The sequence below is a fragment of the Drosophila willistoni genome, unplaced genomic scaffold, assembly GCF_018902025.1.
Source record: "Drosophila willistoni isolate 14030-0811.24 unplaced genomic scaffold, UCI_dwil_1.1 Seg531, whole genome shotgun sequence".
Lineage (NCBI taxonomy): Eukaryota > Metazoa > Arthropoda > Insecta > Diptera > Drosophilidae > Drosophila > Drosophila willistoni.
The window spans coordinates 1,997,049-2,025,022 of NW_025814459.1; the positions used below are offsets into that span (position 1 = coordinate 1,997,049).

The window sequence follows — 27,974 nt, forward strand, 5'->3', positions numbered from 1 at the left end:
AAAGCAGCAAAGCACGTCACGCATACACATACAGTTTATGTAGCGTTGCGTCTGTGTGTGTATGCGTGTGCTCTTGATTTGATGATGACCTTTTATATCGACTGTAACTTGTGTTTTGTTTATCCGATCAGATTAAAATTTTTATATCCAATACTATCACATTAGTAAATTTCATGATACAGGATACTCCAATTTCTGCAAAAATGTTTCTTCTACAACTATATGATATAGTAGTCCGATCCTGATGATTTACATACTTTATCTTACCCGGGTAATAAAAAGCGCGAAAAAATTTCACCCCGATAGCTTTTAAGATGGCTGAGTAAAACGCATACGCACCGACGGACGGACATGGCTATATCGACTCAGCTTCTCATGCAGATCAAGAATATATATACTTTATAGGGTCGGAAACGTCTCCTTCTGTGCAAATTGACGCAGAGGCCTTGGAAACATGAAACAATAATCTTAACTTTATTTCAAGCTAAAACTTAAATTTGTGTAATTCTTAATTTTTATTAGTTCAACGAAGTACATTTTTGATGTTGATAAATCCTTAAAAATAATTTGCTTTTGGTTTACTATTTCTAGGATCGCCTTTATTCATAGCATGAATTCTTCCTTACCCGGTCTCACCTGCCAGTGCTGATACAAATTTTCATGTGATCAAACAATTTAAAGAGTAACCAGTTGCGGCCATTTCTCAATAGACTTCTTCCAATGAAAAGTCTAAAGTGTCGCCAGCATAGAGAGAACTTAAATAGACAAAATAACATTAACTGGTTTTCGTTATATTTTAAAACCACTTACTTTACAGCTCGACTTGTAAAAAACACAATTCGCTTCAACTTTTTGTTGTAGAAAAAATAATTAAATGACCACAAACAACCTGGCTCTCCAAAAGGATCTGAACTCAGATCCGGGTTATAGCTGTATATGTCGCATTCTGGCAAGTTAACCTCATCGTCGACAGCCGACCACAACGGTTGGCGCAAAACTTGATATTGGTCTCCAGCTAGTGCAGAGAGGTTTGAGTGAACGGAATTCATAACCCACTGCAAAGAAGGCTCCTTGCTAAACTCGTGCGACTAAAAAAGAAAGCAAATAATTTTTTGTTTTAAGAATATTTTTATAATTAAAAGTTTATTGAAAAATAAAAAAAAAAGGCTCGAGGTAAATTTTTTGGGTAAGTAAAAGCAAAAGCGATTGCAATCAAAAACCAGTTCGGATGACTGCAGATGAAGCATTAGCATTTCTACTTGAAAATTCTTTCTCCAAAAAGCAGTATAACGCCATTCGAACCATAAACCAGAAGCATGGGTGCGACATATTCCCATGCTACGACAACGTTTTTAAAGCTAAATCTTAATGTAGACCCGTCGGAATACAAGCAACGGAAGCTTCAGCACAAGTTTCGTTACAAAATATGCTGAACCATAATGCAAAAAGAATAATTAATTTTCAAAAAGAAGTTTTTGCTCAATTTGAAAGCATAACCGATGTGAAGTTAATCGTCACCTATGGCTTTGATGGACCGACTGGACACAGTTTAAACAAGCAACAATTTGAAGAAAAGGTGCAGGACACGCTTGACCAATCTCTATTTGTCACATCAATAATCCCTATTAAGTTATAAGATTCTTTGGGGAGAGTTCTATGGATGAATTCTAAAACTCAATCAGTGCGATTTTGTAGACCACTGAAAATCGAATTCATTAAGGAGAGTAAAGAACATATTTTAGCAGAAAACAATAAAGGACGAAATTGAAATCTTAAAATCGTACTTATTCAATAATTGGTCTGGGAGAACTGTCTCTGTTTCGTTTGATCTAAATATGACACTTATCGATGGAAAAGTTTTCAATGCTTTAACAGGAACGAACTCGACCCAATCATGTCCAATATGTGGTGCTAGTTCTAAAACCATTTGGATGACCACGGATACAAATGCTGAAGTATTTAAGCCAAAGCCTTTTGCTCTGCAATATGGTGTAAGCCCATTACACGCATGGATAAGGTTTCTTGAATTTGCTCTGCATATTTCGTATCGGATAGGAATAAATAAGTGGCAAATCAGAGAGGCAAATGATAAGGCTTTTATGGCATCTCGAAAAAAAAATATTCAAGAAAAGCTATGGAAACAAATGGGAGTACACGTAGATAGACCAAAACAAAACGAAGCGGCAATACAAATGATGGGAATACTGCTAGAAGGGCTTTTTCAAATGTTCACTTATTCTCATCTATTTTGAACGGGATAGACTGTCGCATTCTCGAAAAAACAGTCGCATTAATAATTTAGTATATGTGTTTCACCGAGCAATTGATTCATCAGATCCCCTACTTTCAAGTAAATATTATTTGGATAAATACAACAACCACAATTATAAAAAATTGCCGTCAAAAGTACTCGAACTTCTCGCTAAACCCAATGTGAAAACTGACAACGAAAATCTCGCCTTAGTAGATATCGAATATGAATCAGATTCAGATTCGGATTATAAACCCTTAGATGCATATTCACTCGAAGCAGAAGAATATTAAATAAAAGCGATATTTTAAGTAAAAAATTAAATTTTTTTTATATGAGTTATATGGGCGGTATGAGTGGACGTGGCCTGATACGTTTGAAACTTTTTCCAATTTTTTTATATACAAATACAATCACGTGTACCAAATTTCAAGTCCTTACGGACAGTATTTTAATTTTTGCCGCTATTTTCTTCAAATCTGCCACTGTGCATTGGAGTGTTGGCGAAGTTTATAGTCAGATCTATGTTGTGATAGTTTAGTTTTTATACATTTTATCACAGTTTTCTTCATTGTTGAATATACTGCGTAACGTGTTTATGGGTTTATGTGCTATCTGTTTGGTCTGTGTCATAGCAATCCGAGTTTGCTAATCTCTCCAACAGTTGTGGGACATATGTGATGGACATAAAGCGTTTTGTTGTGGCTTTTCTATTTGTTTTCTTATTGTGAGTTTTTAGTAGAGTCCTTATGGTGTGGTTTGGAAAGTCATTATCCTTTAAAATTCGTGTTACTTCATCCTTTGTTTCTTCATGAAAAATTGGGTCCGATATGTTAGCATCCGTTGTATACAACCTCTTGCTGTATTCATTATCATAGACTTCGGATGTTTGGAGTTGAAGTTGATGATTCGTCCTGATGCTGTTGGTTTTTTGTACCATTTTAATTTTAGCTCGTTTTCTAGTCTGTTTATTGATGATTCTAGATATGTCAATTTGTTGTCATTTTCCAACTCTATTGTTTCTGTCAAATGAATTTAGGTTGTCAAAGTGTGTTTTGGATCTCGTCTTCTTTAATTATGGCAAAAAGGTCATCTACATATTTCGTCATAACTCAAGGTGGTCGCTGTAGTGTTTTCATCATTTTGTCTATGAGCTCTTACATAATTATGTCGGGTGTTATTGGTGATGCTGGTGAGCCCATTGGCATTCCTTTTAGTTGTTTGTATATGTATGTTGTCCTTGTATTTAAAATATCTGTTCTCTTGTATAGAAAAGCGTACTATTTCCATGAAAGTTAATTTTGGAATGTTAGTGTGCGCTTTTTTTTTTATCCATTTGTCCCTAATAGTGTCAAGTGCCAATTCTATTGGAATACTTGGAAAAAGTGAGACTACGTTAAATGATATCAATCTTTCATCGTCGCATATGTATGTGTCATTAATACTTGTCTTGAATTCTGAGGCGTTCTTTACGTTGTATGTAGAGTCTGCCCTCATATTTTTTAATATGTTGACTATGTATTTGCATAGTCCGTAGAATTTGTGGTCTTTTATTAATAAAGAGAATTTTCTGCGTGCTTCCTCTTGTTTCTCTTTGTCTTTAAGAGTCTGTACTAGGTCCTCTCCGTCTGCTATATATTTGAAGAGACGGAATTTTCTCTTCTCCACTGGGATTGCGAACTTAGGGCCTTTCGCCAGTAACGCTTTTACGTCGGTCGGAAATTCTCTATTCGTCTTATTTACAAACCAATCGTTTGTGTTGTTGTTGTTTTTTCTTGTTCAAGAGAACGCTGTTCCGTTGTTTTCGTAGTCTCTCATGATTGGATTCGAGATGTCTCTTGAAAGTTGTTGATAATTTTTCGGCTATCATGCTTTCACTCTTCATAAATGTTTTAAATTCATTTTCGTCCAGCTGTTCTTGTAACATTTTTGTTGTTTTTTCCTTCTCTTTGTTTTGTCTGGCTAGTATGTTGTGTTTATTTTTTATTAACAAGCTTAATACCTTTGTGTGAAAATTATAAGTATGTCTTTCTAATATTTTGTGAATGTCCGAATGTGTCTTTTGTGAAAATCCTAATGTATTTTGAGTTATTGCTGATAAATTTGGAACTAATTTTGATTTTTTTGTTTTTGATTGATACTTATTAATAACCGTCTTGTATTTTTTATAGTTGGACTTAATTTCTGCATAAGACATGGTGTTGGAATCTACAAAAAAACGGCACTTATGGCACACTGTGCCGCCAGTGGACATTCACCAAATTTTGATGCAGCAAACATAATAGACCAAAAACAGCATTACAACAAACGTTACACTTTGCAGATGCTGAAAAAAATAAGCATAAAAATAATACAAATTGACCTCGAGCCGGCAAATCATACCACTAATAATCAAAAGGTCGCAAAAATCAACCATAAATAAAAATAATAATTTCTCGTGATAGTTTTTGAACGTATACATTTTGTTTCATAATTCTTTCATTCTCTCATCCCTACAGAGCCTGAGTGTTAAACTCTTATGGTCCAGTGCAATTGCCTTTTACACATTTCAGTTCACAACTTGGCGACAAATTTTTACAAATGGGATCGTATATGATTGCTAAAGCTGTGTCCCTAACTACAGACAAAAATCTCTGATCATATAACCAATCTTGTAACGGCAATACTTAGGGTTGGTGTCGGATCATATATGGGTTCATATTTTCCATCACATTAATATCATCGATAAAAAAAACGTTTTAGGCGCAATCGGAAAAAAACCTCTTTATAGATTTTGAAGCACCATCCAACAAACCACTAAATTTATATTTTTTTAATTAAAAAACTTAAAATAGACATAATATTTTAGTTTTATACCCGTGCAAAAAGGGTATATTAATTTTGGTCAGAAGTGTGCAGAACGAAGCATCTCAGACCATCATAAGAATACGTATTCTTGATCAGCACAACTAGACGAGTTGATGTAACCATGTCCGTTTGTCTAAATCAACGCAGACTCCTATTAGACGGAAGAGCTACAGAAGTTTTACATTTTGAATATAGGTTTGTATATCTTTGATTTAGCCGATTCTCTTCACAAAATTTTGTACAGCTGTGTTCAAAAAAATAGCAGTGCACTTAAGCTTTGACTTCAAAGTTCACAAATCATATTAAAGAGACCATAAGTGCAAAACTATTTTTTAAATTCATAATCTATATTTATATATAATAAAAGTACTACCATTTTGGACTGAACAAAATTTCGCCCATTTTCAGAAATGAGCAAGGTAATAAAAATTAAATTTTTTGCTGTTTATTAAATAGCAGTGATTACTAAATATAAAAATCTGTCGATTCCAAATTATTTTAAACTTCAATTTCTTAAGACTTAATAGTCCTGAACCAATTATTGGCAATAACGGCTTGGCGCATTATTAGACGGTTTCTTCTTTGTGACGCTTCTCTGAATGTTTCACCACACATTTAATGGGTTACCAATCCGGCGACCCTGGCATTACCTTGATTCTTTTGAACTGAAAACAACATTTTTCAAGCTTGCTCCTATCTTTTGGGTTGTTGTTCTGGTGATTTGTCCATTTTATGGGCATATTCCATATGATATAGGAGAGCTTAACCTTCTTAATGATGTCCACGTATAAGTATAACTCGATACATATTCCTATGAATCTTATGAATTGTACCAAGTCGTTTATATGAGAAACAAGTCCAAATCATGCCACATTGCTTAAGGGGTGAATTAGTTAAAGTATCATTAAATCCTCCCCCCTATAGCCAGCGATTTTTTTCTTTTCACTTAAAAATTTTTTATTAAAGTCTTAAGTTGAAATTTCAATTTTTTGCGAAAAATTCCGGCATTTTAAAAGTAAAAAACACATTTAATGGGAAAAAAAAGGTAAACTAAACGTTGGGGGGAGGTATTTTATATATACATATGTATGAGTTTGAAATGAATCGGTAAAGTAGTTTTTAAATGACACTGAACACGGACTTTAAAAAAGTCGTTTTGAGGAAAACGCGTTTGAAGTTTATTATACTCAAACAGCTTCACTAAAGGCCAATCAGTTGAACGCTATATCTTTTGTTTTACTCCGATTTACTTGAAATTTGCACACAATATTCTTGAAACTCTAAAGATTAAAAGCAAATAGCAAAAACATTCCCACCCCTTAACCGTTTTACCGTGTCGTTTGGGTGGTATATACTATAGGGGATCTGGGCGACGTACATACTGCTTAGATCCTGCACCACCAAACAAGATTACTTTACGGACGTCTGGCCCGAGAATATTACGCTACTTTGCAATGGGAAGATTTATATAGAGTTTTGTTAAAATACAAACGTGCTTTACATGCTTCGACGTCAAGAGTCGAAGCAAAGACTTCGCGATATTAGCTCTTGTTTTAGGAGTCAACGCCGACGAGTAACACCCCTTACCGACACGTTTAGATCATGTTTGACGAAATTAGAAGATGCAAACTGATTGAATCTGCTGTATATAACAATGTGCCAGTCATCTAAAGCCGTTTTTGCACGTTTTATGCCACGTTTTTCGGGTTTTTTTTGGTAGTGTAGGGCAGCAACACATCTAACTAAAATTTGGATTTTTTTTTTAAGTTTTACCTTGATCCTCAAGGTTTTGAATCCATTCCGTCTTCTTAGCATAGCAATGCGTTCCTTTTCCGACTACCATGAAATTTTTAGAGTTAGTTGACGCAAATAATAGTACCCCATAATTGTCTACTTAATAACACTTACTACAGTGCTTATCATATTTATAACCCACTTTTAAACGAAAAGAACACATTGGCTGAAAATTTTTCACAAATGACATATACCTTCAAAATCTTGAAAAATAAGTAGTTCAATATTTAAATTCTGAATAAAAATCAACTTTTTCACTTAAAATTACCGAACTAATAACGATTTCTTAAAAAGAAGGAACAACAAAGACAAAAAGCCCCATTTGCTGTATCAAAATTATAGCCCAATTTCAGGTTTTGGTCAAAAAAAAATTCGAAACCGCTGCGGAATGATGGAAAAACGAATATTAATGCTTAGTGCGGCCTCCATTTGCCTTAATTTAACTCAAAAATTCTCTTCCTCATTGAAGCCACTAAATTTAATAAAAGGTTCTTTTCGAGACTTTGCCATTCATTTAGATTTGCCTTTTAAAATCTCCAAATGTCTCAAATTGACGATTATTGGCATACACCCGTCTTGCAAGAACACCCCAGACATTTTCTATTGGGTTGAGATCTGGAGAACGCGCTGGCCAATCAAGGACATCGACATGAGATTCCTCCAAATACTCCTTTGTACGTCTGCTCACATGGATTCTGGCATTATCCTGTTGTAAAAACATTGGTTTTTCACGAAATTCTTTTAAAAATGGAATGAGACTACTATCCAAAGTTTGAATACACTCGATACTATTCATTCGGCTCGTTACAGACTTCAATTCCAAGGTACCAAAAGAAATGCTCCTCAAAAACATACAATCCTTTCTCAAATCATGCCAATAAGAATTACACCCATCAGGACCATCCAGGTTGAACTTCTCATCAGAAAATATGACCTGCTAGGGTAAAAATTAAAAAATATACTGTAAGCCATAAGAGGATGATTCAAACGCGCGTTTGTCCAATCGGTCGCAGTATGTCTTTCGGCAAAGTCAAGTCCGGCAACCTTGTGTCGACATCGGGGCTTTGGTCAGTTTAGACCTCTTTATGATTCCTGAGTTCTTAAGTACTCGCCAAACAGTCATCACTGATGTGAGGCCAAAGCTCTACAAGAGATTGAGCTGTTGCTGGCTTTGTTAATAATATTGCGTTTATCGCGCTCACTTAGCAACGGTTTTCGGCCAGTTCGTTTCCTTGAATATTCTTCGGCATTGTCCAAATAATTTTTAATTACACGTCGACTTCTTTTCAAATTTCGTGCAATACTCGAAATAGACTCTCCTGATTCGAAAAGTGAGAAAATACGGCCCTTTTCATAATCAGATAATTGTTTTTCAAGCAGCATTTCTTAAAAAATTATCTGAATTCACTTAATTACAATGTCTGTAAATCCAAATATGTGCTCTGCACTTAATAAAGTCAAATTTGCTACTGTGGGCGATAATATTGATACACACAAATGCAAGCACACAGAAAAAGTTAACGGTTTTCTGTCTTTCTTAGTTTTCTAAAAATAGAACACGAATTGCGAAAAATTCTACTGAACATGCTTCTGACAATAAAGTACAGTACATTTTTTTTTTTGAAAAACCTAATAAAATGTTTGTAAACTTTTTATTTGTTTTTTTCGCAACTAAACGAAACACTGCTATTTTTGTGAACAGCCAACTTTGTGGGGTTAAGCACAAAAGTAAAGAAAAAAAAGGTAGTAAAATTACCGAAATTTGTTCGGTTTTCCTATGCCTATATACCATTTTTCAAAACAAAAGTCAAAAAACTGAATGTATAAAAAGAAATATGTAAAAAATTTGTGAATCTTTGTTAGCATCTACTGCACTGCTATTTTCGTGAACACAGCATATTACAGTATATTATTTGAAATAATATAATATATATCTATATGAAACCATAGGCTTGGCTTAAGCATAACTTCTAATTTAAAATTAAATTGGTCAAATGTTTGGAACGCCCAGAAGGAGACGTTTCGGACCCCAAAAAGTATATTTATTCTTGATCCGTCGCACAGTGGGCCAGGCCGCCCTTCTAGCGAAACTGTAGTAGAAACTCGCGTAATGACACAATTTAAGATATTTAACATATTTATAATATATATGAAAAAATTTTGTCCAAATTAATTTCGTTGAAAGTGGCTTTTGTTGTTTTGGAGAGAGTCGTTATAAGTGGATCCGATGAAACAAGTAATCCATTCATAACATCTTCCGTTGTATAAATCCTCTTGTCCTTAAAGGAATGGTTTAGGCGTATTCCTAAAATTCTTATTCCTGGCTTCAAGTGCTACTTCGGACATTATTCCAATAGGAAGTGATACATTGTTGATGATGTCCGATCCATGTATTAAAACATTATGTACAGATGACGTCATGTAAAACCATGGATATTTTTCGACATACAATTCAGCTGTTTCCATGTCATATGAGCTGAATGAATCAGTATTGACTTGATATCCACAAGCCATTACCCTTAATATAACACTAAACTTATATATTAGAGCTTTTCTAACTACAGTAATGACGGCTACTAAATTTGGTTGGCTAAAAAACCGTCTGGCAGTATTTCCATTGTTGGTATTGCCACTACTACCCACTGGGATATCCACTAAAAGCCCATTTGCTAAGTTGGAATTGGATTTCAGATTTTATAGCTTTTCTTTGCCTTATCTTCACGTCGAGCTTGCTATTTTTTATTGGGTGTCTGTAAGCAATATGTAGAACTGAACTGAGCAATTCTACATAAATTGGTAGTTGGTGGTTGAATTTTTTCTACTTGGTTTTTTACATGGTCGCTCTCTGATCTAATTAATTTGCGTGTTTCCTTTTGGCAAATTAGTTTTAAAAGACGACAATAGCGAGTTGAGGAAGGTCGTAGGTTTTTCCACAAGACTTTTGATCTAAGCTGAATTTGTAATGGTACAAGGCAAATTGCAATTGTTGTTGATGGAGCATATTGGTTTCCCCATTTTCAAACTTTTGCCGTTATGTTGCGTGTCCACTGCTTACAAGTATGTGTGCTTCGTGTAGCCTATATCCATATATAGAGCCTGAGCTTCTTCCGGTGAGTACGGATTTGGCAATTGTACTTTTGTATCCAATGACCTTTTAATTTTTTGTAGTGCGGTCTCGTTTGCATTAAGATCTGCAACGATTTTTGATGCGGTTCGCATTCCAAATTTATACAGGCTAGTGTTTGTTGCCACCATTAATTCATTGCATGTGGTTTCTGTTACGAGACTTGCCATTTTTAGGGCAGAGATCCCTAAAATCCTTCTTAGGCCGACCCATGTCTGAATTTGACGAAAAACTATACAAAAAGAGCTCATCATCACAAGTCATTCCAGGTTTTTTTTTTCGAAAAATGATTTATTGTAATGGCATGCCTTTAATTTTTCTGTAATCCTTTTCTTCGACTTCCTTCTTTGATAAGTTTCTGTTTTTTTTTTAAATTTGTACATATAAGTTTTTTTTTTGAAACTATAACTTTCATTGTGTAATAGACTAACCAGATGGTCGTAGATAGTTACCAAATTGAACACTGGTGTTAAAGTGTTAAGACTCAAAAGATACATAAGGTGCGCGAGTGGGACACTACATTACTATCTATACCAACAAAACCGATAAAGATATTAAAATAAAATAAATTTATCTTTAAACTTCTTAAATTTATAAATATATTTCAGCCCATTAAAATGGAAAAAAGTTCTGACAAAATTAGAAAAAAATCAAACAAAATATTTTCAAATGAAATAAGTAACTGCGACAAATTGTTAATTTGTGTCCTAAGTTTAAAATGAAAAAAAAAAAACCAACTGAAACAACTTTAAACGAGCTGCCATTTAATTAAGCGCGTTTTGGAGCATTTGGATGTTCAATTTGTCCGATTCTTGAAAAATGACTTCGTATATTTGGAAATTGCTTTCCGTGGGTAAAAGCCGTTAAATCAAGATGCCTAAAAGATTTTTTATCGGATTTGAGTCTAGTCTGTTTGTTGACCAGTCTAAAATAAGAATTTGAGAGACTTTTAAAAAAACTTCAGTGAGTTTTGTTTTATGATTGGGTGCATTATCTCGCTAGAAAATGTATGTATGTATCCTGTCCAAATTGCACAAACGATCTCGGACAACTAAACATAGTTTTGTGCATTTATTTTATGCGTTATAAAACACTTTAAAACCCCCCGGCTGTGTTCCTCGACTTTATATTATGATAAGAAAAATTATATTGTAATTTTATATTTATAGTAGAAACTGAAATCACAAATTAAATTTGGGAAATAAGAGTTAATCCCAAGTTCACTGAGAATGGTGCTATTTAGTGTTGGAACGTCGTCATAAAATAAATAAATCCATATGTACATACATATATGAATTTGATCTCATGAATTTCGAGCATAATTTATGTTTTGTCTTTGTCGAAAAAGATGTAAAACCTTTTTATTCCACTTTTGATACTTTTATTCGTATACCTTACCTTTGCATCCGAAAAATCATAGTCTGGTTCAAATGAAACATTCAACGTCGCAATTAAGTAAAATAAAGTTTTCCGTGAAATTGTGTCACAGAGAATAACACCTTCATCTCCTGACTGACTATTGTTGCGGTGAAAGTTTGGTGAAAAATCGGCTAGAGTTTGTGGGGGTGACAACGCTTGTAGATCATGGCCTTGTGTTTCTGCCGTAAAGCGTTTATACAAAATCTTCTCAGCGGCAACCATTTTACTGAAAAATCCAAATAAACGGAATTTATATATACATTCATATTTATGAATACAGTAACCGATTCTTCAATACATACCACGAATAGCTTTCTATTCGCCCAAATATATTGATTCCGCCAGTTTGTATGGAGAGTGCATTGTTAATGGCCTCGAAACGGGAACTCTCTAACAGTTTCATGGTTATACGAAAAATGATTTATTCAATAACGCTTCGGCTATTTTTTTCCAGCAAAATCTATTTGGAAATCTAATCAGTTATGCAGTGCTTAATCTCAATATAAATATATGTGACAATTTCACTAATCTGCAACATACATATATTTGCATAGCTCCAACAGGTAAAATTGTTTCTATAAGCTTGAAAATATATATGCATTTTATACACTTGAAATGCACTGGTTGTTTGTCTTATGGGTTTCAAAATAAACGCCAAGAATGCAGCTCAATACATAATAAAGTTAGCGAGGAAGCCACATTACATTCAATACCAATTTAAAAGTTTTTGTATTTATGTAAATACAGAAGGTATTGGAATACGTTTGCACATTGTCGGGCAATCACGACAAAAGAAAACAAAATATGGCGTCGATTTTATTATTAGCCGTTTGATCTTTGTACATATACACAATTTCCACAGAATTACATATCAATATAATAAATAATTGATCTTCACAATTTGTTCGTTCAATTTAAATTATTGGTAAATCATTGAAAGCATGTATTTATGGCTCAGTTATTTTTACTATTTTGGCCAATCTAACACACTATTGTATTACACAGTCTTATTCGTTTTACTACAATATACAATGCATATTCATAACATTTCGTTAGTCAGTTTATGCACGATGCAACAACAAGCCGATAGCATTCAAGAACAATGACCGAAATATTCGTTAATCTGAACGATACACATTTTCAGATACTACATACATATGATATAATTTTACAAGTTCCGTTCGCCCAGAATTTTTTCAAAACGAAATCAATTGTTCCCACAAAGCAACATTTCAAATTTTATGACCATTCGAATAATTTAAATCCCACAAAATTTGTATCTTTATGACACGATTAATGGATGACAATGATTGTACATACATACATAGATGTAATGCAGTGATTGGCACCATCCACAATCCCGGCACTCCGGCGCATTCCTCGGATAATGGACTAGTTTTGCCGCAGTGCTTCCGTCTTACATACACTATAAACGCTCGTGTAGGTTTCGGTAACAGCACTTCGGAAACACTTCGATTCGTGCTTGTCAGAAAAACGATTCTCAAGAAAACAAGCAGCCAACGTGTCAAAATTACACATAAAAAACGTGTGTAATTGTAAAAATTTTTTTTTCTTCACTGAAAGCTTACATGCAATGTTCAATGCGTTATTTACTATCAAATTGAAAGAATTTATAAGATTATAATCATGAAATAATAATATTACACTACCTTTATTACATAATTATAATGCATTTACAATTTTTTTCAAAACATTCTAAACTAATATTAAAAACATTTTTAGCTATACAATTTTTTTTTTAGGGTGAACCAAGAAAAAGTTTCGCATTTCGTGTGTGTTTCTACATAGACAATTACATTTGTGACTGTATGTATGCCGACCGTTGTTCTAAAAATATATATATATGTACAGGCCCAGACTGGGACCCTAAGGGCCCACCGGGAATATAAGTTGAAGAGCCCCCTATACTAAAGTGTTTTTCAGTAAGAGCGCTTCAACTTTTTTTTTGAATAAAACACAATCGGTTTGACTTTTTAACTAGTTTTTTGTGTTATCGATTTTGAACATATACCTACATTTAAGTATGCAATTCGATTTCTTTTGCATGACCTCCGCGTGCACCTTTTACGAAGTCGAAACCCAATTTTCGACCACTCTTTTGCATAAATCGGATGAAATTTCAGCAATTTCGCGTTCAATATTGGCTCTGAGCTCACCATTCGTCGCCGGCTTGTTACTGTAGACCAACAATGATTTTTTTAATTTGTACCGCAAACACTAAGCGATCCGCCTTGCAACTTGTTAAGTGTCATTGCGAATGCAAGGCGAACCGGAAATTGCAATCGTTGGAATTCAAACGGAAGATTATTCGGAATCATTGGTCTTCGAGGAATACATACTTTTTCACTAAAGTCGCGGTGAATTCAAATTATGCAATATAATAATAACTGAACCAACTTTCAGTTTCAAGTTATGTGGTGGGAATCCTGGTAACTCTAGAGAATTATAGTAACAACGGATTTGCGGCAAGAATTGCTCATTGACTTAACCAAGCATAGTTGTGATAATTCTGACTAATTTTTGGAAAACTTTTTCATTTCTAACAACTTACAATTGTTTGGAAAATTGTCTAGCACTTTGGTCACTTTAAAGCGTAACTCTCATTTTAGTGGATAGCGATAATGTTTTTAAATCATCTAAAAGCGTTCCATGGGAAATTAGTGGCAACGTCTGCCTGAAATCGATCATCAGTTTTTTGATCATTTCAACCTCCGCCGTGTGCGGACTTGTTTTTTAATGCACTCCGCAAAATTTAGTGTAAAAAAAAGATCGCGTTTGCAAAAATTGTGTTGGGCTCTCAGTCGCCTCAGAGGCGCCTATTTACAATCATATTGCTATTATTGCTATTTGTTCTAAGAGCAATAAATACTAAGTTGCAACAACAAAGTGCATAAATTTTACAAAAGCCATGTCCACCAATTCGGGCCCAAGCTCTCTCGATCCCCACTAGCAACAGCTACAAGAACTAATTGTACAACAACAACGTGAGCGTCGACTCTCGGTCCAACGCAACAACGCTTACTTTTCGGTGGTGCCGCCGACCCCACTGAATGCTAACGTAAGCAATAACACCGAAAGTGCCAGCCACTCAGCAATCAACAGCAACTTACCGTGGAGAGAGCAGTGTGCTTCTCCATCAATATCGATAACTGGGTCACCGATTGCACCGACCAGCACCGTCAGCCCGTTGACAGCAACTACTGCAACGGCTGCCGAAGTATTGACCTGCCTCAAGCCGTCAACGACAAGTCGCCCAGAGTCAGCCACAATAGTAAACCCAACGACTTCTGTCCAAACTGGAATGAGTAGATATATTAAAATAACTAAGCGGAAGCTAAGCCCGCAAAAGAAAAAAAGTGGCAATACGCCGAAAATAACCAAACCAAATGAACGAGTAGCACCCCTTAGCGGGAATCGTTTTAAAATTCTTGCCGATCAGTAAGACGCCCAAGCCGGCGGTGTAGAAAAATTGAAATCGGCTAGACCATCCCCTTTATACATCCGTGGAGCCAACTGCAGCGCCCTGATTTCAAAGCTAGTAGAAACAGTAGGGGCAAGTAACTTTGTTGTAACCCCACTCAATATGGGTACATTAGAGAAATTAAATGTCAAACCCAAACCGAGGACAATTTCCGCATCATCGAAAAGTACCTCCGTAATGCTAACATCAACTTCTATACCTACCAACTAAAAAGCAGAAAAGGGCTCCAGGTTGTGTTAAAGGGGATTGAGCCATCGGTCCCTACTCAAGAAATAGCAGACCCGTTGGTCGAAAAAGGGTTTGCGGTCAAGTCCGTTGTCAACATCATCAACAGGAACAAAGTCACACAGCCGCTCTTTAGAATCGAGCTCCAACCAGATGCAGAGCGTTCGAAGCCAAATGAAGTGCACCCGATCTACAACCTACAGCTTCTATTGCACAGAAGAATCACCGTAGATGAGCCCCATAAGAGACACCAACCACCGCAGTGTAAAAACTGCCAGGAACACAACCACACCTATAACAATTGCAATCTTAGGTCATTGTGTGTTGGCTGCGGCGAAAATCATGAAGATGGCATTTGCACCAAGGACAGAAACAACGCCGCACTAAGACTATGCAGCAACTGTGGAGGGAACCACACGGCCAACTACAGAGGATGGATCTTAAATCACACCTAAACGGGCGCAAACCCCCAGCTGGACTAAAAATCATCTTCAACGCCTCCAAAACTACACCGGAGGTTTTCTTCGCCAAGGCTGTTAGATCATCCAACATGACTGCTACAACCAGTCCTAGTGTATCCTTCGCTAGTGTGCTCCGAACTGGACAGACGGAGCCCGCGAAAGAGACCCCGTCACTCCGCCATCTACAGAATCCGCAACCTAGCGCACCAGAGCTTGGCCAGCAAACTCCAAGTGGTCTAGAGGCCCTATTGATCTCACTCAATCAAAACATGACCACTTTTATGACGTTCATGCAAAACTGTATGCACGAACTGATGCGGAATCAAAATTCCTTTATCTCAACAATTTTTTCTTGATAGCCTACTTGAATGTCCGCTATATCAGTTGAATTCTTTACTTAACTCTTCTAAAAGAATCCTTGATCTTGATTATGTCTCTGATCCCACTGTTAGTGCTGTATCACAAACACAGCCCCTAGTGAAACCTTGAAGATCCTTATCACCCTACCATTTCTTACAATTCCGTTACTAATTCATTTAATAACATCTCAAAATCTCGTCGTAGATGTTTTCGTAAAACAAATTTCAATCTTCTTAATAGCCTTATTTTCTCTTTTGATTGGTCATTTCTATTTGAGTGCTGCGATATAGATTGTGCAGTGAAGATTTTTTACTCTGCTCTTAATTCTCTAATTGATAAATGCGTTCCTTATGTGAATGTCTCTACCGTCTCCAGCGCGCCAGTCTGGTTCACACGTAGGCTCTCTAATCTCCGTAACATTAAATCGAGATATTTTAAAAGATTTAAAAAACTGGTTCGCGACTTGACTATGCAACTTATTGTGTAGCCAAATCTCAATTTTGTCTTTTAAATACTCAATGCTACAATAATTATATCGTTCGCTGTAAGGTTGAATTTTTTTTTTTTAAGAACCCCATAAGATTTTACAACTTTGTTAATTCCAAACAACGCTCTAATGTACCACCTTCCACCTACCTTCCCACAGACCTAATGACCAGACTGCTAATAAGGATTCAGATATTGCAGATCTGTTTGCTAAATTCTTTCAGTCGACTTATTTCTACTGCTGCTTCGGATCCCACATCCTATCCTTTCTCAATCCCACATTTAAATTGTATGGTTTTTCCTAGTATTACTGAAGACTAAATTTTCTCTAGCTTATCATCTATGACGTCTTCCTTCGTTCCTGGGCCTGATAATATACCTAGTTGCATCCTTAAAATGTGTTCGATTTACCTATCTAAGCCTTTATCTCGGTTATTCTTTATATTGAATGAGACTTGTAGCTATTATTCCGGTTTTTAAAAAGGGTGGCAAATCTGATGTTTCTAGCTACCGTGGCATTGCCAAACTTTCGGCAATACTTAAGCTGTTTGAGCAAATTATTACGTCTTGCCTACAACACCTATCCATATCCACTATTTCTCCTTGTCAGCATGGCTTCATGGAAGGTCGTTCGTCGCTAACCAACCTTTTAGAATTGACTACCCTTGTACACCATGCCTTTCGTAAAAAGTGTCAAACTGATGTTACTTATACTGACATTAGTAAGGCTTTCGATACGGTTGATCATTCTATGCTTCTCACGAAACTTAACATCATGGGTTTTTCCCCGAAACTATTGGCTAACCCAAAAGGTGTCTTTTCGTTCCTCGATATCTAAAACTGTTCGAGTTACGTCAGGTGTATCCCAAGGCAAAAATGATTTGCCTTTGGCCTAGCCTCATTCACGCGTGCTCATGTTTGCGGATGACGTCAAGATTTGTTATTCCTATAATGATCCTACTTTTCAACAGTACTTGCAATCAGATCTCCATGCGTGTTGTGATTGGTGGCACGTTAATAAATTACACCATAATGCCTCTTAGTGTTCTTTTATGACTTTCAGTCGTTTGTCTCCGTTCCTAGCTCATTACTCTATTAAGTCTGTTCTGTTAGATTGTGTACCATTGTTCAAAGACTTAGGCGTTATGTTTGACCAAAACTTTCATTTAATGTTCACATATTTTCATTTGTCAATAGAGCATGCAGTCTTCTTGGCTTCATTAATCGTTGAGCCAAAGAATTTGATGATGCCTATGTAACAAAGGTTTTATACACATCGTTAGTTCGCCCTACTCTCGAATATTGCTCGCCAGTGTGGAACCCGCAATATGATGTTCACCAGCGTAGTATTGAATCGGTACAGAAGCAATTCCTTAAGTTTGCGTTACGCGGTCTTAATTGGGACCCGAGTCTTCGCCTACCTTCTTATTCTGACAGACTTCTTCTTATTAATCTTCCTTCACTTTACAACCGTAGGCTTGTATTTGGCATTCTCTTTCTCCATAAACTAGTCAACGGTGAAGTCATTTCTTCTAATTTACTAGATACCCTATATTTTTGTGTTCCCTCACGTCGGACTAGAAACTTTTTCCAATTTACCTTAGTAGATGTCTGACTAACTACTCTCTTCACGAACCTTATCGTGTTCTTTGCCAATCTTTTAACAACCTTTCTCACCTTATCTCTCCTAATCTTTCTGTCACTTTTCTTCGCGCTTTACTTTTCAATCATCTACAACGAAACCGCTGAATGTATTCTGGACTTGGATTGCTTGCAACTCATTCTTGACCACATTGGCTGTAAATCGGGGCATAGCTGGCACCTTGTGCAAATAAAACACCTCCACCGGGTCGGAGATGTTTAGTTTGTTATAAAGCTAAGCCACGTTCTTCAATCAATTGTTATCTGTATTTTAGTTTAAGCTTTTTCGTCGACTGCTGGTTTGTCGACGAAAATAAATAAATAAATAAATTACATCAGGCTTAACCTCCATCCAAGCCCCCTCTATTGCTGTTTCAGTTCTTGTACAGTATTAAACTGCCGATTTTCCTTGTAAACATTACGTACTAAGATGCTCCAAATTTCAATCGGATTGAAGTCTGGGAATCTTGATAGACAATTCATAGCTGGGATTTGGAACAAAACCAAAACTTCGTCTCCCTGCTAACGTGGACTTCGGCGCAATCAACACTAACTTTCATGACAATAGATCAGAAAATAGCGAAGTTATGGAAAAGTCACTATTCGCGACCTTGCCGTATTGTTAGGGATGAAACAACAAGTCGAAGTTTCGACTATAGTCGACCATTTTCCAAAATGTTAAATCTTTTCTTTATTTTGTTTTTGCAAAATAAAAGTTGTTTTTTTATACCTATAAACTTAGCCGTTCCGTTTAATTTTTTACGTCATCGTTACCGATTTATTGCCTTGAACTTTAGCAACACAATTCTCCCATCACTTATTGTTAAAAGCCACGTGGATATAAAATTATGTGAATTTTGTTCTTCTTTACCATTTTTTGCTATAGCGGACGTTGACGATACTATGCGCAGTACGTTCAAGTGGCCCCTACGACACCAGGACAAAGCCTGTTACGCGCGAGCCCAAGCAGATAACTGCCCACCTCCCACCCGACCGACCGAGGGGTGCAGCCGTATAACGCACGGCACGAATCGCGTGGACAAAATTCACAATAGAAAAGACAGACAAACTCATAATACTATAGCTATCTATTAACTAAATGGGATAGGATAGATGTTTTAAGCATATTAATAGAAAACTCTGAGCCGATTACAGGGGATAGAAGATTGTAATCAGAGCAGAGGACCCTAAAAGGTTCATGCATAGCATAGTTAGAAGAACAACGACTAAGGGATAAAGGTATTAAAGGATGTCTACTCCGTCTACATGGTACCGACAGATTCACCTGAGCTAATAACTCAGACGAGTCGATATCACCAATTAGGAGCTTGTGCATAAAAATGACACCAAGCATAATTCTACGATTAGTTAGGGACGGAAGGTTAATCAAGAGAAGTCTACTAGAATACGAAGGCAAATTGACATTGCGATCCCAGCTTAAGCCACGAAGAGCAAATAGCAGGAACTGCTTTTGAACGGATTCTAGTCTAATCTGGTGCGACTCATATTGAGGTGACCAAATGCAAGATCCATACTCTAAAATAGGACGGACAAGCGAAGTAAAAAGAACTTTAGTTGTATAGGGGTCATCAAATTCTTTTGACCATCTTTTAATGAAACCCAGGACACTCATGGCCTTTGCGACCGTGGTGGAAATATGGGTGTTAAAATTTAACTTATGGTCCATAAGTACGCCCAAATCATTCATATTATTTAGACGTTCTAAAGGGCTGTTGTTTAGAATATAAGTGACCAGTTGAGGAGAGTTACGAAAAAAAGTCATTACCTTACATTTGGTAGTGTTAAGATTTAGTAGATTAAACTGGCACCAGGATTGAAAGTTTTTAAGATCAGCTTGTAGCCGACTAAATGAATCTGTATCTTTATAAGTAAGACAAAGCTTGACATCGTCAGCATACATAAGCACACGCGAATGAACAATGACTGATGGAAGATCGTTAATAAATAGTGTGAAGAGCAGAGGGCCAAGATGACTACCTTGAGGTACACCAGAAGTCACAGAAATGAAAACGGAAAAAGAAGACTTAAAAAGTACCTTCTGTTTTCTATTTGTTAAATATTCTCGAACCCAAGAAAGGGAAAGGGGTGGAAACCCAATGTCGCTCAGCTTAGAAAGTAATAGGGTATGATTAACGGAATCAAAGGCTTTGCTGAAGTCAGTGTATATGACATCAGTTTGTTTACCATTTTTGAACCCCTTGATAATTATTGATGTAAATTCTAAAAGGTTAGTGGTTGTAGATCTACGTTTCACAAACCCATGTTGGGATGGCGAAATAATAGAGCTGCAAAAATGTTGCAATTGAGAAGTTATAATTTTCTCAAAAGCTTTCGGAATAGCGGACAATTTTGAGATACCCCTATAGTTAGAGGCTTCGGACTTTTTGCCATTTTTAGGCAGAGGAATAATATACGACTCCTTCCAAATAGATGGAAAAGAGGAAGATTCTACAGACAATAGAAACAATTTTAAAATGGGTTTACATAATGCGTTTGCACAGAACCTGAGTATACATCCAGGAATACCGTCTGGCCCCGGAGAATAAACAGGTTTAACTAATTTAAGTTCGGTAAGAATAGAACTTTCATCAATCACTGGATTGAAAATGCAATTAGCCTTTTTTAAATGATAAGGATACGGACTTGCTCGATATTCCGTTGAGGAATAAGTTGTTTTGAAAAAACTCGCAAACATATTGGCAATTGCCTGATCAGTGCTCGCTTTTTTATTTTGAAAAGACAAAAAAGATGGGTGCACAGAGGTCTTACGTTTAGAATTAACAAAATTATAAAATTGTTTAGGGTCAGAAGAAAACTGAAGCTTACACCGCTGAAGATAATTCTTATAGCATTGTGTATTAAGCATCATGAATTTTGAACGAGCGACTGTATACAGAGCATAATCTGATGAACGACGTGTTTTTTGGAACTTCTTATAATATCGTGTCTTCACATTTTTCAAATTGGATAGCTCGCGAGAGAACCAGGGAGGTTTGTTAAGCCGCTCCAGCCTACCAAGAGGCACACAAATATCAAAGAGTGAATTCAGAGTATCATAGAAAAAACGAACAGCCGAGTTCATATCACTACAATTGTACAGATAAGACCAATCGGTAGGAGCAATGTTTTCATTAAGGCTGGCAAAGTCAGTCTTACGAAAGCACCTAGTTAGAGGTAACTCATTTGAACCAAGTAATGGTGAAAGCAAGGGCAAATCAATTTTTAAATTTAATGTAGGATGAAATTTGTCTTCTGGAAGAACAAATGGTTCGATCCTAGAAACCTCACAATAAGAAGAATCCAATACAAAAATAAGATCTAACGATTTTCCATTAGAATTTAAGACAGGATTGACTTGGGATAAAGATAAGCCTAGAAGGCCATCAATAAAGTCATGTGACAAAGAGGGCAGCAACGTGGTAGATTCATTTGTTAGTGACCATGCTAAAGCGGGTAAATTAAAATCACCTACAACTATGAGCATGTCTTGACTCGAAACTAACGAGGAGACAAACTGAATTGCCTCTAAATGATTTAAATATACCACCATGTCTGACAATGGTGGAATATAGGAACAAGTAATAAAAGCATTAAAAGATTTAAAATTTACTTTAACACCGACAAACTCAATCTCCTGGGTACTAGAAAATTGAATCATTTCAGATGATAAAGCAGCATCCACAGCTATCAGAACGCCACCACCTATGCGAGAAATCCGGTCACGTCTGAAAATAGAAAAGTTTGTGGAAAAAACCGATGCATCAGCAATGTCAGGTTTTAGCCACGTCTCTGTGAAAGCTAGAATGTTATGCTCAAAAGAAAGACTATCTACATAGAGATTAGGAAGTTTAGATTTCAGTCCTCTAACGTTCTGGTAACCCAGGTTAAGGGACGAAGCTAGTTTTTTGACACACCAGCAGATGCTGATGTGGCAGGAATAGTATTAGTTGTTGTTGTAGGCAAGCGAATCGGTTGCCGATTTTTCTTTTTTACAGTATATTCCTTAACTATTATATGTTTAGGCCAAAAATCTTCTCGACATATAGTGTCGAAGATATTGGCAGAAACACAAATTTTAAAGGACGAAATGTCCCGAGAATAAGAAAATTTAAACTTCTCCACCGCAATATTCGAGACGTTAACTTTCTTCCCAATATAGGCTATTACATCATCAGATGTGACAACAGGGTCTAGCCTAGAAACAAATATATGTTTCTTTGGTGGTATGCCAACGAAAGGCCGCGGTCCCGAAGCGTCAGCCGCAGCAGTAACGTTGGACAAGTCACCCACTGCAGCAGATACTTTTAGAACTATCGGCAATTTCCATTGGAATGGGTAATTGCCCAGACACATCGGACACTGCAATAGGCATCGTTTTTAAGAGATCATTCCCAGGTGATACCGGTAATTCATTACTAATAGCATTCACAACCGGGCTCTTAAACGATATCAATTGCTGTACATTAGGAGTGGACGGTGCATGAGACCGGTCGGGGACGATAAGAGACGCTGGCGGATCTACAGATACAGAAACACCCCAAGGACTGGTCCTTTTACGTTTCGGAGACTCATTCATAAGCGATAAACTTCTGAACTGAGTCTCCACCGCAGTAAACTCCGCTTGGAGTTTATTAAAACCTGCCCTTAAAGTGTCAAAACTATCTCTAGTCCGCTTCATGAAAGAGCGCATCTCATTCTCGACCTCCCGGCAAGCATCACATCCATATTTTAAGCCACCACCTTTAGCAATAGACTCCTTGATTCTGCCTGTGTAACCTGCACACTTGACGTGAACCGCATTGTCACACAACCAACAAAGAATATAATCATGGGAGTCAACCGCATTAGTGGCAACTATGCAATTATTTTTTGAGCAGACAACCATTTTATCAAAAGTTTAATTTAATTACAAAAGGAAATACAAAAAAATAAAAAATAAAAATTCTAAAGGTAAAAAATCTGTGTATAAGAATATACTGACCAGTTCTGACACAAGGGTTAATGTGCAGAGTAAGCCTTCACAACTAAAGAATAAAAAGAAATGAAAACACAAAAACAAAAACACGTATCACAGAGTCGCGGGTAGGCAAAAGACGAGAGCGCAAATCAATCAAGAATAGGAAAGAGCGGGAGAGCGCGTCAAATTGAACACATGCAACAACAATTTGTACGCAAGAGCGCGAGAGTTAGTTAAAACGGTAAAGACACAAAAGCAAAAGAGATACACAAAACAACAACACCGCTAATGCAAGTATTGTTGTAAGTCTTGATTTTATTTAAATTTAAACAAAAACGACAGCAAGAATTCGCGAAATGAAAATAAAATTCGAATGTTGTAATTGTTATTAATTAAACCGATAATTTAAGAGTTATATAAAAGTATTTAATCGCGAGAAAAAATAAAAGTTGATAAGCGCAAAAAAAACACGTCCGTCCTCTGCAACGAGTGAAAGTTTTTTTTGATTTGATACCATAATAATTTCGAAAGTTAAGATTAAAATATTTATAATAAAAGTGTAGTAGGATAACTATAACAACCAACGATATGTCTTCTAGAATTGTCACTGTTGTGACAGAGCATTAAGCACGTTGATTTACACCGAATGAAGAGGGAAGAGACAGAAGACGAACGGATATTGATTCAATAGGCTACGAGCATAGAGGACAGACGTAAAAGCAAACGCGGTTATAAATATTAAAATAAATATAAGCTTGTAATAAAAAATAAAATTGCATATGTTCATTAAAATTCCAATGAAAATAAATTTCAATAAAATAACAAAAAGTAAACAATAAATTTTTGGACTTTCCATTTTACTTAATACATTCGACTTTAAGTCGACTATTTTCCTACGACTAATTGGAGCCTACAAGCCTAGATGCAGAATTTCATCCCTGTAGCTCTAACGGTATAGGAGGAATTCGCGTCGATCCAGACGGACGGACCGACATGGCTATTTAAACTCGTGTCGTCGTGCTGATCAAGAATATACATACTTTATATAGTCGGAGATGCTTCCTTCTATGCGTTGCACACTTCTGACCAAAATAGACCTTTTTGCAAGGGTATAAAAATTGCTAACTGTTAACATTTGTAGTAGAAAAAACCGTTGTTCGTTAAAATTATGAAAAAAGCTCAAAATCAAATTCGCGTAAACAGACAAGTACCATTATTCCTATTATTCCCAAAGTTCGTATACGTCATACAAATAATTATATGGGCATCATATTTTTTGCAAATAAAAAGTCGTATAGTATTTGATGATATGATTTTATTTATAACATGATGTAAGATAAAAAAAAAAAAAAAATTTAAACATCATTTCAGCTAAAATAAAAAATTGTAAATTATAGTTATATTCGTAGTAAATAATGTAGAAGTTCTACATACTTATTGGCATTCATTCGAGTATATATGAAGCACATAGGTGTCTTTCCTAAATAGCAGAACGGGGCCCATACCATCAAGGTGCCGCCATCAAAACCTCGCTTGTAACAAGATAGTCGTTCCTGGCGCGTATCTCTCCAATATTTTTTGCAATTGTCTGGGCCATCTAAATTAAATTTTTTTTCGTCGCTAAAGATGATGTTGTGCCATTCCTTATCCCAGAATCGATATCTATTGGCAAATTCTAAACGAGCCTTAATATGCCGCTCCAGAAGCAGAATCTGAACGATTCTACTCCTCGTTATTTGAAGATCCAAGTGAGCCCTAATTTGACCGCTGCTCATCGAATCCTCGACTGCAAGACGTCGAATCTGGCCTTTGCATCGTTCGTCAATTTTAGTCTTGCGTCCGCTGCGTCGAGTAGCACCATATTTCGATGGGTTTTTCAGGAACTTACTTATGCTGTTTCTATGCCTATTAAGTCTGGTTGCTATCTCAGAGATCTTGGAGCCGCTTTCATGCATGCCGAGGATAATTCCCTGCTCGTAATCGGACAAACTTGTACCACGAGGCATGTTAGCCTGACAACAATATATATTATGTACTAATTAAGGTTTTTTATTGATAAATTTTAATAAATGGTATACATACAATAGAGATTTAAGCAAATTTTCAGAAATAAGTCTTCAACAGCAATACTTTACATACGAATGATCAGGCACAAGTGTTTTGCGCATATAATTATTTACTACGGAGAACCCGATGAACCAAATCATTTTGCAGTAACGGTACCACGAAACAGATTAGAATGACAAAATTTCATACGCATGGCAAGCACAAAGAATACCATGATAATTGTGCATTCGTCAAACTTTTAAAAACTAACTTATTACAGTAAAACAAAACAAAAGAAATAATGCACATATAATTATTTGTATGACGTACGTTGTTGTTGCGTCCCAAAAAGTATTTCGGTAGAGAATTGTACGGTTAGACCAATAATTGAAATACATGAGTGGAGTTATAACTGTGAAAAGTACCTTACAAAAAGGAAGGCATTTATTTGCATTGCCTTGGTAGATAAAATAGAAACGATAGTCTTAAAAAAGTCTTAGCCGATTTATGTTGACTGTAACTTGTGTTCTATTTATCCGATCTGATTGAAATTTTGGTATCTGTTTTATATCTTCAACTATCATATAAGGTCATTTCATATGGATACTGCAGCTTCTTCACCTATTTGTATCATATAGTTATATGTATAATCGTCAGATCCTGACAATTTTCATACTTTATCTTACCCAGGTTATAGGTAGCTCAAATATCATATTTTATCCCAATCGCTCTTAAGGTGGCAACGTGAAGTGGATTTGCACTCACGGACAGACAGACGAACATGGCTATATCTTCTCATGCTGATCAAGAATATATATCAGGATGATTTCGGGTAGGCGTGGGGAAGTGTCCTAGTAGGAAGCATTTGTAAGCGATGTTTAGGAAGAGTTGAATTCCGCTCGGCGGTAGAGCTTTAATGCAAGGCACGTCTATTCCATCATAGCCAGGGGACTTCGACATCTTCAGCTTACCGATTTCTGCGACTAGTTCATCCATGCCAGCAGCCTGGATGGGGAGGGCCATCGGACAAGTGTTTGGCGAAGGCAGCTGTCCTGGTGCCATCTTCTTTCTTCACCGGCTCTTTTATCCGAACGGGCCTTTTGATCCCGTTCGTTAGTCGCCATAGGTTGTGGTCGCCTGGTTCCACATTCTTGTGGAGTTCCGAGTATTGTGCCAGACTCGTCGCAGTCTTCTCTTCTCAGCAACCAAAGCTGAGACTTCTGGTGACCATAGATATGCATCTTTGCGGGAAGCATTCCTGGAGGGTCTAGGTGGGGGTTTGGCATGGGACGCCGAATTGTGAACTTGGAAGTTGTGGATCATTTCGGCGAATGGATCCAGGTTGCTCTGCAGCCAGGATTGATACACTTGGATGTTTGTGTTCTGCCTGAATAGTCTGATTCTTGCCGACTTGGTGCTGGCTGGCATATTCACCAGAAGCTTCACCGCACAGTGATCCGAACATAGGTTCAGATCGTTGCTGATTACAATCCTGTTGTTTAGCACATGAGGGGTTTTGTTCTGATCTATGGGCCAGTATGTGGGTTCGCCTGATGAGTGGCAGTCAAGATCGCTGTCCACAATACATTGGTAGAGGTCCCACCCTTGGGATTTATTCAACGCGATCGCCACCGTTTGTATAGAATACACGTCGCCTCAAATTTTGAATCTGGGTCCAAGGCTCTCCAAGAGGTCCTGGAATAGACCCAACTTGATGCTGCAATGGAATCGCGGCCATCGTGGTGTCTGCAGTAGGGCAGATGACTCGTCCCAGGGCTATTGTATGGCAGGTAGTTCTATGAACTTGAGACTGCTTCTTAATGGTTGCACTACCTCGTGCAGTGCCACTTGGGTGGTTCACCGAGATGAGGTTGTATCCGCCAATTGGGAAGATAAGTGGGTTTCAGAAACCAGTAGAATATCCACTTGCTTGGTTGACAAACCATTCGCATTCTATGGTTTTTAGGTCCTACACTTCTCGCAAGAAGCTGCTCGTATATTTAATAAATAGGAGTTTGCCAAAGCGTATGTCGACAAACCAATTGACTTCCGGCGGAAGGTCATTTTCTGAGATGAGTCGAAGTACAATATTTTTGGCTCAGACGGGCAGACGCCATAGGTTGGTCTCGCGTATGGAGGAGACCAGGAGAAGCCCTTACTCTAAAAAATTGGATAAGAACAGTAAAACACGGCGTCGGAAAAATTATGGTTGAAATTCTATTTTCAGCAAGATAACGACTCTAAACACAAGGCAATGAACACCAGGCCGTACATCGCGTACAACACTCCACACCTCTTGGAAATGCCACCACAGAGCCCGGATAGCAATCCGATTGAACATGTGTTGTGGAATATGCTGGGAAAAAAAATAGAAAGCACCATATCACCAACAAAAACCTCCTATTAAAAAACTGGTAGTGCCAGTGCCAAATCGTCTCAAAAAATTAATGTTCGTTATAGTTTTTAAGTTTATATTGGATTGTAAGAGTAGGTAAACATTTTTTAAAACAGATATTGAAGATCCTTTTGTTTTGCATAAGTCACATTATATCAAGTTATAAGCCTTACCATTTTAAACATACTTTTTTTAAAATACTATTGCTATCTCACATAGACAAAAAATTGCCAAAACCAATCGGTTTTTTATAAATTATGGAGGCAAACATTTTAAATAAACTCGATTACTGTACATACTTTATGAGTCTACATATCAAATTTGGTGACTCTGGCTAAATCGACTCGTCAATTGATGCTGACTAAATAGATAAGTTAGCACACGCGTCTCTCCACGATACGCCGACTCCTACAAAACAAGTAGAATCATGCCCTGTACCACGATT

At 36.7% G+C, this 27,974-nt stretch overlaps 1 protein-coding gene across 1 annotated transcript; it reads right to left on the minus strand.

Moving 5' to 3' along the window:
- Nucleotides 1–491: 491 nt before the first annotated feature.
- Nucleotides 492–12,565, minus strand: LOC6653319 (repressor of RNA polymerase III transcription MAF1 homolog). Its single transcript, XM_002075654.4, has 4 exons — nucleotides 11,738–12,565; nucleotides 11,415–11,661; nucleotides 811–1,088; nucleotides 492–755 (listed from the first exon to the last, which is right to left on the minus strand). Exons 1-4 carry the CDS (start codon nucleotides 11,836–11,838, stop codon nucleotides 704–706), a joined length of 678 nt encoding a protein of 225 aa, XP_002075690.1. The 5' UTR covers nucleotides 11,839–12,565; the 3' UTR covers nucleotides 492–703.
- Between the last annotated feature and the right edge of the window lie 15,409 nt (nucleotides 12,566–27,974).